This window comes from Takifugu rubripes, chromosome 14 (genome assembly GCF_901000725.2).
Source record: "Takifugu rubripes chromosome 14, fTakRub1.2, whole genome shotgun sequence".
Classification (NCBI taxonomy): domain Eukaryota; kingdom Metazoa; phylum Chordata; class Actinopteri; order Tetraodontiformes; family Tetraodontidae; genus Takifugu; species Takifugu rubripes.
The window spans coordinates 8,368,352-8,381,582 of record NC_042298.1 but is presented as its reverse complement, the minus strand read 5'-3'; the positions used below and the strand labels follow the sequence as shown (position 1 = coordinate 8,381,582).

The window sequence follows — 13,231 nt, the reverse complement described above, 5'->3', positions numbered from 1 at the left end:
GTCCGGTTTTAGAGCCCGGTATGACTGTGACGACAGGGGTGTGAGAAGGGACAGACAAGCCTGTCCTACACACATGCACAGACACACACTCAGCCGGCTCTCTGCGTGTGTGCTTCTTTCAGGAAAAGGGGATTAGAGGGAGCCATCAGTAAACTCCTCTGGGCAGCGGTGCCATTAAACTGCACAAGTGTTGGAGGGATCGATACGGGTACCTTGGAGCAGCTCTACCTCTAGACAACCAAGTGTCCTTCATACCTGCACCACATATGACCCATTTACCATCAAAGTGTGAACAGACAGTGGTATGGGAGAGCCTTTGTGCTTCCAAGAGGCTCTCCAAAGCCACGGCTCCCTCAGTCGCTTCAGGGGTCTGCTGCACCCCAGCGGGACGGCGCCATTTCATAGATAAATAAACGCGGACGATTACAGGTAATGACCGTCGTCGTTAAATGATGGCAGAGCACCGGTTTGGTATCCTGACGTTCTCATAAACCCTGTTGCAGTTTACGGAACGTGTCGCGTTCTTGACCAAAATCAGTGTTGTCCAGCGCTGTCACTGCAAGCGGCATAAAACCAGATTCAACAAATAAATTTGGCTTTTTTTTTTTATGCGCTTGTACAACCTGCCTGTAATCTGCGCCTGGTCGTGCTGTGCAATGGTTATTGCTCACAGTCAAACCTCATTAAGATAACCGCCACACAGTTTCAGCGGGTCGGCCTACAAGTTCCCTGCATTTTCTGTCTTTCAATCACATTTAGTTGAGTCTGAACCAAAGGAAATGATGTCATATTCTCTCATTAACACCCAAAGTGACTAATTCCCGCGTGCTGCGAATCACAAACTTCTAAAGCCAGTTTGTGTTTATTTTAAATCAGCTGCCTGCAGGACGGCTCACTTCATCCTGCTGTTCTGCTGTCACGCGTGTCTGCGCTCCTTTATTTATCCACCCATCCTGTCGCCGCTTACTCATAAACCGGCTGAATAGAATCCTTATCTCGGCGTCAAAAAGGTGGAGACATGGGTATTCTCTTCCTACCTGGAGAAAAAAAGGGCCATCTCTGAATCTGTGATATTTGAAATCCTGAGGAAAGAATAACGTGGTGAATGTATAAACACAGTGACTGACGAAAGCGGGAGAGAGAACTAAAACCCTTGTAGCTCCATTTTCAGCAATTATTTATTAATCCTACAAGGGTTGGTGGGATTGGCAGCTTCACCTCCCTCAACAACAGGGAGAAGTGGTAGAGCTTATGAAAGAACACGATAAAGGAGACGCTGAGAGAGACGGAAACTGATCGGATCACTGTCGACTCGCTGACCATCCTTTATTAATAATCCACAAGTGTTCCCCCGTGTTTCGCTTACTTTGTCTCCAAAAATAATTAACATATCAATCGCTCTGCCTGACTCTGTGTCCCGAAAAGACTCCAGCGTTCAAGATGGGGCCTCGTTCAGGAGGCGAGTCAAATCCAAACAATGCAAGAGCGCGTGTGACTGGCAGCAGGGTCGTGATATGACAGGCTTCCCTCACCTAAATCAAGGCTTACTTGACTAACTGGAAGTGCAGGCCCATCAATCAAAGTCAGAGTATGGACGAGTGTCGACACAAGGATACTCACCCCATCACACTGAGGCAAATGTACTGATTCATTCATCAAGTTTAAAATTCAATCTTCTTGACTTTTGCCATTTGTGTTTGACATTCGGTACTCATATAAATAAATAGATATGTACCCCATAAATAATTAACTACTTGGTGAAACCACACTACTATCTATAAATGATTCATTAATGTTGATCCTTTCATTAATTCCAGAGGTCCTAGGACATGAACACACACCTCAGCAGTCACACACGCCACTGGTTTGTACTTTGTCCCCACACACGTGCGCACAGGCATCGAGTTTACGACCCATCAAAGCACGACATGTCAGCCATTACCCACTCTGAGTTGGATGAACTAAAGTTTAGTTCATTGGTTGAACTAAGAGTTTAGAGGTTGAACCACGTTTAGTTACTAAACTCTCAGTTCAACCTCTAAAGGTTTTGTTTTCCTTTGCATGCAAAAATAGTTTGGATATTTAAAAAAAAAAAAAGGCTCGATATGAGGTTGTGAATAATCAGGCTTTGTTTGTTCTGGGTTTTTACATGACTAATTAATCAAAATCAGCCTTATTTTGACAGACAGAGTAAATATTAGTGTAAACAGTGTGTGTGTGTGTGTGTTTGTTTATGTTTATGTGTGTGTGAGAGAGAAACAGGCACTCTTTTTGTTAATGTCAGGGTTTTTCCTCCCACTCAGGAGCGTGGGTTACTGAAGTGTTATTTGAATACATTTTTGATCAAAAATCTGTGTATATAGAAATATTCAGGCAAACATCCTGCGTGAAAGCTTATAGGCCTCTAAAATGATTCGTATCGCTGTCGGATCACCTTTCACAGACGTGCTGCTCACAGTTGGAGGAGCCAAATACCACATGCTGTAAAATAAAATTGTTTCTTTTTGGCCATGAAGATAGAGTGAAACACGCACGGCCACGTGTGCGCCTGATTCAGCCCCTTAAAAAATAAGGGAGGCATCTTTTATTCATTTCAGTGGAAAGAAGAATGGGTGGACTGAATTTGTCAATCACCGCTGCATCACACTGTCATCCATGATTGTGACACTAATGGAGGAGGACTGCAGCATGATGGCAACAAACGGGTCTCCAAGGTGACGGGGAAGATGTGTGAGGCTGAAACCGATGAACTTATTATGAAACTGCCAGGAAAAGTGGGCCTGAAGATGAGCTAATTCCCTGCATGCAAACCTTTAAATGTATACTGTATATGCGGAGTCACGAGTGTCACAACACCGATTAACACGCTGGCTTGCTACCAGCACATTGGGAAATAATGGCACGATTAAATGTGGCGGGTACCTGTTGCCGGGTCGACGGTCCGCTCGATCAGGTGGTCGTCCTGGTGAACCCACTCGCCGTTGCACTTGAAGTAGATCTGCGTGGCTGGAGTGGAGCGGCAGGTCAGCGTCACCGGCTTGTTCTTCACGATGTACTCATCTTCCGGCTCCACCTGGAAGTGAGGCAACAGGTCGGAGAAGGCGGCAGGAAGGGTGGCGGTGGCCGCGTGCTCGGCACCTTTAGGGAGGGAAGAAGAAATCGGGATTTTAGATAAAAAAAACTTGACTGACTGTTTTCAGCAGTGCTAAAATGCAATATCTGATGCGGAGGTTTGCTGAATTATGCAGAAGATGACAAACACTGAGCGATACCGGAGAGATGTGGCAGAGAAATGCCAGTGACAGTGGCCTTGTGAACAGTGCCCCCCCCCCAGCCCTTAGTCACGTCCCTTTCAGATCACTGCCGAAGGAGTGATGGCCATAAATCCCTTTTCAATGGCGAGGCCTCTTCGCACCATGTTCTTTAACCAATACTCTCAACTCTACAGCCACTGAGCAAGGCAGCGCAGCTGGCACAGAGGTTACAGGTGACTGACAGATGCTGTGTGTGTGTGTGTGTGTGTGTGTGTGTGTGTGTGTGTGTGTGTGTGTGTGTGTGTGTGTGTGTGTGTGTGTGTGTGTGTGTGTGTAGACATTGGTTGCAAATGCCTGTATGGATCATGAAAGACAACACACGCTTTCCTAAAAATAAAATGTTTTTTCAGGAATAATAATAATAATGATAATTTTCCTGATTGTCACTTTTTCACTTGTGAAAGCAGCACTGCAGTAGTGCCTGCAGACTGGAGACCATTTCATCTGTGCATGAACCCACAGAAACTTCCTGTTGGTGTAGATTTATTGAACTGTGATTAAAATGTGAGCATTCAGCTTTTACATTGATTTTATACTGTGTATAAAATAAATAAAATGAAGTGCTGCAGTATCGGCCTGTAGTGATTGACTGAGACCAGCAACAGGGACTGAGAACTGGAATTAGAGCTTTGCGGCGGTAAACAATTGTCAATTTTGTAAATCATGAAAACGCCTGGAGTTTGTAAAAATGTCACTGAGCTTGAAAAGAGAAAGGGATTTTAACACGGATGTCATTACATTTTCAGGGAACATGCTGGAAACCGCTCAGCACTGATTGAAAATATCAGATCAACGGTGCGTGCATCCTTCCTCCATGATGTCTCCTTTTACTCCAAACATATTAGACTTGCATGGGAGGAACAGCAAGACGAGAGACAACCAAGCAGGAAGAGGAAAATAACCTCTTTACAGCGCAGACACTCAGGGGAGACCAGTAAAGCCCAAAATAAAACCCCTTTAAAAAGGAGTGCAATATTAATTTACCACCCTCAACCCAATATGGCCGACACACTGCGCATTAACAGTCTCCATCCCTCCCTGTGCGGCGGGAGTCCACATTTCTGGTAATGAAAAGGCAACACTCGCGCCGACCGTCCTCTCCTCTCCTCTCCTCCCCGTCCGTGGCTTTGCTCATCCTTGCATCTTCCCATTTCCTGGGTCAGGGATAATATTGTGCTGCAGCATAAGCACCGACGGTAGGATGAAGACATTATCTGTCAGTGCCCCCCCCCCCCCACACAACACATTAAATTAATGTCTCTCCTTTGTCTGCTGTTTTTCGTTGCCCGTGTGTGCTGACTTGTTAATTCATCAAGACGGAATACAGCGAAGCATGCCGCCGCCGCCACCGCTGAACCCCATTAATGTTTCCTGTACATGTTTAGCTCTTAATGAAAACTAAATGTTCTGTGTCCAATGAACGACATAGATCACTTGCTGACACTTTCCCTTCTTTCCCACCCATTTTCCCGCCATGTTTTCTGATTGCATTAGCAGAGGAGGCAGCGTCATTAATATGGCAGCTCTCCATTCACAACAGCACATCTGATGTTACTGACTATTCGTAGTGCTGCTTCTTCTCCCTCAGCATTTAAGGAAAGGTCAGAGGTCATCATGATGGGAGTACAATTCCTCTAATGGGCGAGTCCAAACTTTGCTAATAAAGAGCAGGGGACCATTAGGTCAGGTGGTTTCAGAGCCTGCTGGATCTAATGAGGAGACCCTTCCTCTAATGGGCCAGCTTCCAGCTTCGTGACTGTAGCCATTAGGCGGCCTAGCCGACCCTCCAGAACAGCTCGGTGAAACAGCGGGCGCGGTTTGCCTCACACCTGCCAGGTTAAGCATCTCATCGTGGACAAATGATGTTTGTAACTGGATCAAGGCAAGTGCGCGTGCGGGGCCGCCAAGTCGGCAGGCTTGATGAGCTCCCTAACGCGCTAACGTGCTGCCGGCGTCCCATTTAGAGGGGTCACATTCAACAGGAACTCTCAACTTTTGATGATGTTTCAATTTGTGTTTGTGTGCATGCGCAGCACCACTGGGACAAGGGGGGTTAGCCTTCCATTTTACTACATGCGCGTTAGGTTAATGAGGTTAAACACGTAATTTCTTTGGAGAAGTAAATCGTCATTTTATGGGAGGGCATTCTAGTCACGCAGCACTTTATATCAAACCCATAATGGAGGGCTGATGCGTAGTAAATTGGCTTAGATTATTGTCATGACACAATGTAGTTCAAAGTCAACGTGCACACGCATGCACGTGCACTCACACACGGGGAGTATCAGACACTTAACAGACTGCTCGCAGGTCAATGCATATATCAAATAGACATACAGCAGCACTATAAGAATTGCATTAGATGCCAGTGAATGTAATCAGCTAAAGCCGCCATTAATTCTCAGACACATCTGAGTCCACGGCCAGATCGTTTAGCACAAGCACACACAAACAGCAAACACAGGACTCTAAATGGCTCCCTGGTTGATCATTCGTCCAATGAAGATGATTTAATTGATGCAACATGCACGCTGAGTTTGCAGTCCCCAGAGGCGGTAAGTGTGTTCCCTCCTGTGCAGTTTCCAAACACTTACACGAGTCCAGAAAATCATTTGGATTCTTCCGGCAACGTGCGAGGGGGAACTACATTGGTTTATTTAGTATTTTTTGCGTGTGCAGCTGCTATTCTCTCTCGAGACCCATCAAGTGACCTAAAGCATAAATATGCGACCACGCAAACGCAGCGAGGGTGCACCAGGTGTCAGCGCGCTGATCCATGATGTCCAAAGCAGATTTCCTCCCGAGCGCTGACCCCGAGTCCCCTCTGCCCAGCTGACCGCGCCAGCTCCCGTGTCTGGGACAGCGAGCGCGTCCACTAGGGGAGGAGATGATGGGGAGGTGCACAAAGGTGCGTTTAAAAATAAAACAGGCAACTTTTTGTTCCTGTAAGCTCTGCAACTCTATATAAAAGACCCCGATGCAGCCGTAGAGGCTTCACAAGTGCTGCAGCTTTGTGCACATCTCGCGTTACCATCTGTCTTCAATACTTCATAATGATTTTTGCTTTCACGACAGATACTGTGTCTTTTCCAGGATTGTTTTCTTTTCTTTTTGCCCCTTTTCCTTCATTATTTTGGAAATTCTCCCAGCCTCTGGCCACGTGGACATGCATGTGTGTTTGTCATCTCGCAGGAAATCGGCAATTTTAAATTCACTCCTCACTATTTAGTTGGTCCACCGGTTTGCTGAATGCGCCACAGTGCGAGGATGTCAGCGGGGAATAAAGGCCGTGGCGAAATAACCCTCCTTTGTGTTGTGCCCTCGTGGCGGTAACACATCGTGTGCCCTTTGGAGCCAATTACATTCTATTTTTTTAACATGTCATGTCCCCAAAGAAAAGCATCATTGAGCAATCACTGGGTATAATTTACATCACAGTGATGAACAGCGGCTATAACAAGTGCTTTATAGCACCATCAGCACCTCACAATGTCCTCTGTAATTAATTCAATTAAAAGTACTCTCTCGAATATTAAAGCATTTTGTGTTTAGCCTTTTGTTTTACGTCAAGCTGCAGATTCTAGAGGGCTTGGGATTGATCTGGTTTGTTGGTTTGTATCATCTCAAATGCTGTTTTTCTGTTTATTCACCAACACAAGGGTCGATGTTGTCAGAAAAGGACCAGAAATAAGATGAGGGAAGGAGAAAATAGGCCTGTCCACCATTATATATAATCCGGAGCTGCTGACTGATGCATGCTTGTCAGCAGATGACAAATATTTACTCTCACATGAGAGAACCACACTCTAAGGAGCACGCCTTCAGCTACACACCACCTGTATAGTATATACACTAAAATGATATGCACACAGTGCGCACGCACACACACACACACTGCAAAAATAGAGGTGTGTAAAGCCTCCACACAGCATTTGATCAATATGAGAAGCAGAATTATTCATGCAATCAAAAGTGCCGGTTTGCATGGAAACGTTAAAGCATCACACTGACAAATTCAACTACTGTTCAATTTTTCTTGTCTTGGTCTGGCAGTGGTAAAGAATTATACAGACATGGAGATGAGAGAAACACGTGCCTCATATGGTGTTATTACAATTTCCTCCATTTACGGTTGAATAGAAATTTGGCAGCTCCGTGCGCGAGTTCAAGGCTAATATCACACGGCCTATACATAGTCCTGATGAGAATGCTTCCTTGATAGTCGCTCTGCAGGAGCTCAAGCCACAGACGCGGCAGGCATCAATCACCTCAGCACTTCCACTGATTAAATGGCGTTAGAGGAAAAAAAGCCGGCAGGGCTGCCGTGGCGCCACACTGCAGCGCGACACCATCAACGAGGCTAACATCTTTGAGCAGGCGCTAACACATCTGCTTTTATTTATTTCCTCCTGTCAGCTATTTGAGACAACAGCTCAGCAGGGGAGCAACTCTGTGCCAACTACCTTTGCAATCCACTTTGCAGCACCATGTTGAAAGGTTCCTTCCTCGGAACCAAAGATACCCTTCCAATGTGCTAATTGACAGAGGATGGATGCCTGTGAATACAATTGTCACCAGATGTTTCTGAAACATCCAACAGCCCAGAGGCGGCAGATCACATATGCCTTCCCCACAAAAATGTACATTTAGAGTTGCCTCAGTGCTGCTACACACAATAATAATCGTTTTGCACGATCCTTTAAATGAAAAAATATATAAAATAGATATGAAAGCTGGGCATAACTCATACCATGTTCACATAAATGAGCAATCATTGACATAAGAGTGATTTTTTTAATATTTCTGCTTCATTTAGAAGACATCACATGACGCGTCATGTGTTTGTTCCGCAAATTATGAAACAACACATTTCTATAGTGAAGAGGAAAAGCGTCTTTCTATTCTTAGAAGTCTCATTATGACTGTGTGGACTGTGAAGAGCCTCCAGATTGTATATTCATCAGTGAAGTGCCACATCCAATGGTTCGTCCTCATTCACCTCTACACAATTTCCAGTTGCAGTTCAGGTTGATGGCTTCAAAATTACAGCCACTTTCCACAGTGCGGATGAATCACTGCTGTGTCCTACATGTTTTACTCAGGTTGCACGTCTGTTGTCCCATTTTAAAACCAATTACGTAGCATTTTCAGATCAAGTAGGAGAGCGTTTAGCCTCTTTCATTAACCACAAACCTTCTGATCATGGCCTCACATTAAGTTGCATCTACTCAGGCGATGAAAAGCTTCATGTAAACTGAAAAGACATAATTCCCATTCATTCTATTCCAAAGATCGTGTTGCATTATTTGTGGGAAATGTGCTCATCTTTGAGCGTCTGTGGCTGAAAAATACCTCCTGGGCCTCAGAAACAGCACATTCCTCATCAGAGAAATCACTAAAACTTGTATGACTTTGCTCCTTCGTCAGGCTAAATTAATTTAATCTGTGGTATCCACTTTTTGTCAGTTCATCTTCCAACGCCCGGCTGGGAAAAACATCTCATGTCTGTAATATAAGTGGCAGCAGTAAAGCCTGCAGAAACACTTCAGCGCGGCGAAGGGTTGAAAAAAAAAAACGTGGATTTAGAAGCTTCACCTGTTTAGCGTTTTGGTGTGTGCTGTTTTTCCAATGAGTCACAGAGATTTAGACACATTTTGGCTTAATAATAACATCCAGTCCTCAAAGGGGCTGAAAGCAGCCTGTCCTGTCAGGAGCGGCAGTCACCATGGCGGTCTTTGCCACCCTAGTCACGCACAAGCTCATGGATTTGTCGTCCCCTAACGCTTAGCCGGAAATGAGGTTATCCAGAGGCAAGTTGATTACAGCAAACAGGCAAGGAAGGAGGGGGGGGGGGGGGGGGGGTAGAGAGAGGAGAGAGAGGAGGAAGAGAGAGGAGGGAGAGAGAGGAGAGAGAGGGAGAGAGAGAGAGGTAAAGGAAGACACTCTTAAATCTTTAAAATGGATGTTAGGAAATAAAGGGAGGAAGGAGGAAGATAAAAAAAAGGACAAGAGACAATTAAGATTACCAAGTTAATCCTTAATTTACCGGAGATCCCTGCAGCCAGAGGTTCTGCACATTGGATGTTTGCAAGTGTGGGACTAGTTTAACTGTGGAGAGTGAGAGAGAGGAGCACCGTGATCAAAAGCTGTGAGCATAAAAATAATGGATTATCAGTGTTTATTGCTGAGGAGGCTGGAAACACTGCAGAAAACACCACAAACTGCAATTCGGAGCTGAAATGAAACTCAGTCTCATATTACAAATGGTGTTACTTTAAGAGCCTTACAATTAGATAAAGCATGTTCTCCATCACCCGGCGGCACAGAAACAATGTACATGGAGAAAATATATGACCAGTTCAGGGACAAGCCAAGTAAACATCCAAAGAGTGACTGGGGAATACATAAGTGCCGATACACATTAAGTCTCCTCAACCTCGCCCAGTCCCTAAAGGCTTTTGACGTTAGAGCGTTGTTAATGTTTTAGCCTGCCAAGTCTTTCCCCTTCCTTCACCACCTCAGATTTGTCTCATACACCCTCCTCCCAGAGAAGATCGCAGAGAACACAATTGGTGATGACACGCTCTGCCTAATTAGTGTGACAAAGCAAGAAGGCTCCTCGGCACCAGGCAGAGGACGAGAGCACAACACGGAGATATGATCCATAACAAGACCGAGACAAAGCTCCACCTGTTCAACTTTAATTGCTGCAACAAATAGCCGACACCAACTTTGAATCTAACAAACCACCAGCCACAAGGTGTCACCAGGCTCAACCGCAGTTTAACGGACGGTTAAGGGAAACAAGATCAGGCGAAACTCATAAAATTCCGACATTAACATCTTATCTGTTAGCCAAAATCAAGGAAAGTAACAATATAATGGACTACAAGCACAAGGCAAAGCTGTAATTATTAGCTACAGCATGTCACTGCTATGAAATGATGCACAATGGTGATTTTTCTGGCTGTTTGCAGGCTGATGCAGAGAAACTGATCTGAAGACAGTCATTTTATTGTCAAGACAAGTGACCCGTTGGAAAGCCGGAAAAATAAATATCATCCAAGATAAAAAGCCACTTATTGCTACATGCAAATGCTTCATGAAATGACATCATGAAAATTGCTGGGCGGAGCACAGTCTTTCAGATATGTATGGTGAAAACAGTCTAGCTTGTTTGATTCTGCTCCTGGTGCCACTTGCAAGAGTTGTCCCTGCATCAAACAGCTAATCAGAGGCAGGAGAGTGTCTGAATGAGTGTCAATCACTCCTCTAAAATGGGCTACAACTTGTCCCCTTTAATCACAGCCTCTATGGGGCGCGTCACACATTGTTGACCTTCACCACTCAACATGCTAACAGTTTGCCACCAGCTAACTCATTTGTCAATTGCGATGTAATCAGTCAACAGGAGGAAAGAGTTCAAATTTATCACGGCTGAAATGAGGCATGTTGCCAAATATCATAGAGGAGCCGGCTTAGTCACCAAAACAAAATCGATTCCTCTCCCGCCTGTGTATTCCAGGACGATGGTCGTACAACAGGCCGGGTTGAGCCATGACAAACTTCACCATGCAAGTATGGGAGGGCGCTCCATACTGGGAGGGGCTTAAGAAACCTCCAGTTTGGGCTGAAAAGATACTTCAGAATTGCAGCTTTAATTAAACCTCCAAATCATGTATGTAAGACAGAATCTGTCTGCTACACGTGGTGAATGTGCTGAGAATGTGTAGCTATAAAAGGGGCGGATCCAGGAGGAATCTCCCAAAGACAAACACATTACCAACCACGCAGCATGCTCACATATGTAAAAGCTCTGACCCACAGGCTGCAGGCCCCAGAGAGCAATAGGAGGAGAAGGAATTGTAGATAAGTGTGAACCTGTCAGGAATCAGAAGACAGAGCTTGTTATCTGCTATGACTCTCCCTCCAAAGAGAAGCAAAGCAAATCTGAACTCCACGTGTATTTGGGGGTATCAGTTGAAGACAGGAGCAGCCAGCAGAGGGGGGAAACTCATCCCAACCCCAACAGCGCTCTCATTATTCGAACCATGTTTTCTCCCTCTTTCTTTTCTTATTTCTTTTTTTTCCCCCTTCCAGCTTGGTCCAGTTCTCTCCACATCACCACCACAGCAAAGACGCATGAATACAGATGAGCTCTGGCAGAAGAAGTCTCAGAATGAAACGCACCTCCACTTTTTCAAGTTTGCTGGGCTGCAACTCCCAAATCGATGGTTTCGCTCTGCTAATTTTCGGCGCTTGGATCGCGCCGTTGGATGCTAACGGGGGTGTGCTAAAGCCAACCGCTGAAGGTGTGACGTCTGCGGTGCTCACGTGGTTGAGCCGATTCCTCACTCGAACAATGACTCATGTTATTTTGTCACATGGCCTTCATCACTATAATGGAATTCATTTCAGCGATGAAGGACGCACGTGGCTTCTCACCTGCTCGTGTACGTTAGGTGTCGTGAAAATCAAACAGGACTGAATGATGTGTGTGCATGTATTTAATGTTACGTAAAATGGGGGAAAAATGCTGACAAATCAAGATTAGCTGAGGAGAGAGCAGGAGAAGAGAAGCAATGTTGGGATGGCAACACTTAGCCCCACCCCTGAGAGGCAGGGGGCGTGGCTAGAGGTGAACTCCAATCATTTCTATAACTGTGTGGTGTTACTAAGATTATTATCACATTATTATTGTAATGTTGGATCTGGAATATCATGTGTGAGCTTTTCCATTCCAGACTTGGCTTCTACTCTCAACAGCCAATCAGAGCGAGCGGTCCAGGACACCTCACTAACCACACAAATGTATTCTCAGCCGGGATTTTACCAATTTTCTTTATTGGTTTTCACAACTGTGACTGGAGTCATACCTTGACTATAATCAGCAGTTGTGTGGTATTATGGTCTGATCGTTTGAGAGATTAATAGTGTTCAACTTAGTTTTAACTCCTCTTATCTGTTGTCTCGGGTTTTGAACCTCGAAGACATGTCAAAAACCAACCCCACAATAGACAAACATCATATGGTGACTGAATACAGTATAGCCATTAGTGTATATACAGTAAATGCTTATAATTAATAGAAATTAAACTTTTTTAAAATATATTTCCTAGCATTCTGGTAAATGTCTGAATCCAAACATGCATGATCTGATGATAAAAAAATCAAAATAAATCCCTCAGCTCTGTGGATTTATATGGCAAAAGAGACATGATCATTTTCTCTGTTTGGGACAAGCTGTGGATTAATCCTGATTTGATAGGTTTTAACGTCATGCACAGTGAGCTGGGGGTTTGAGTTGGCTGGCTCGTGGGCTCTGTTGACATAATAGAGATCTATAACAAAGATTAAGAAGCTGCATTATATGTCAGAATCACTCAGAGGTGTTAAAGCGCTGAATAACAGCAGGCGAGTTGAGCGTTTCCATTGCTTTTAATCGCATGCCACGTTTATGCAACGGTATCTTCACATCTGGATGGAGAGTTGGAGCTTGCAGATAAAAGGGAGAAGGCCCTTCAAATGGTCTGAAAACGCTCAAGCCGCCGTGCCTTTCTCTGAATGGAGCTCTGCACTGTGTCACTACAACAGACTCTTCACCTCAGTTGCACCACAGGCCAAGTCACAGTGGCCTCATCCAGATTGAGGGAAATTTCATTTACACACACAATGACCAGGTTTGCTTCCTCTCCCAACCTCCCATCTCTGGAGGAGTTAGAGCTCAATTTACAATGCACAAATTCTTCTAGCTGTCCTTGACATCTTTCCATTGAAACATGCCTTTCAGTCTGTTGTCTCTATTATGAGAGTAAAAAAAAAACCACTCTTGAGGATAGGTTCAGCGTCTTCACGCTGTTACTGGAGCAGGCAAGTTGAACAGAGTAGACCTTTTACACCTTAAACAATGGCGACAA

At 44.8% G+C, this 13,231-nt stretch overlaps 1 protein-coding gene across 5 annotated transcripts in view; it reads right to left on the bottom strand.

Moving 5' to 3' along the window:
- unc5a (unc-5 netrin receptor A) overlaps positions 1 to 13,231 on the bottom strand; it is a 109,060-nt gene that overhangs the window by 55,208 nt on the left and 40,621 nt on the right. For all 5 annotated transcript variants that reach the window (XM_029846950.1, XM_011610752.2, XM_029846951.1 and 2 more), the window contains exon 2: positions 2,923 to 3,138. In XM_029846950.1, the coding sequence (XP_029702810.1) occupies positions 2,923 to 3,138 (216 nt within the window). The remainder of the gene's footprint in view (positions 1 to 2,922; positions 3,139 to 13,231) is intronic.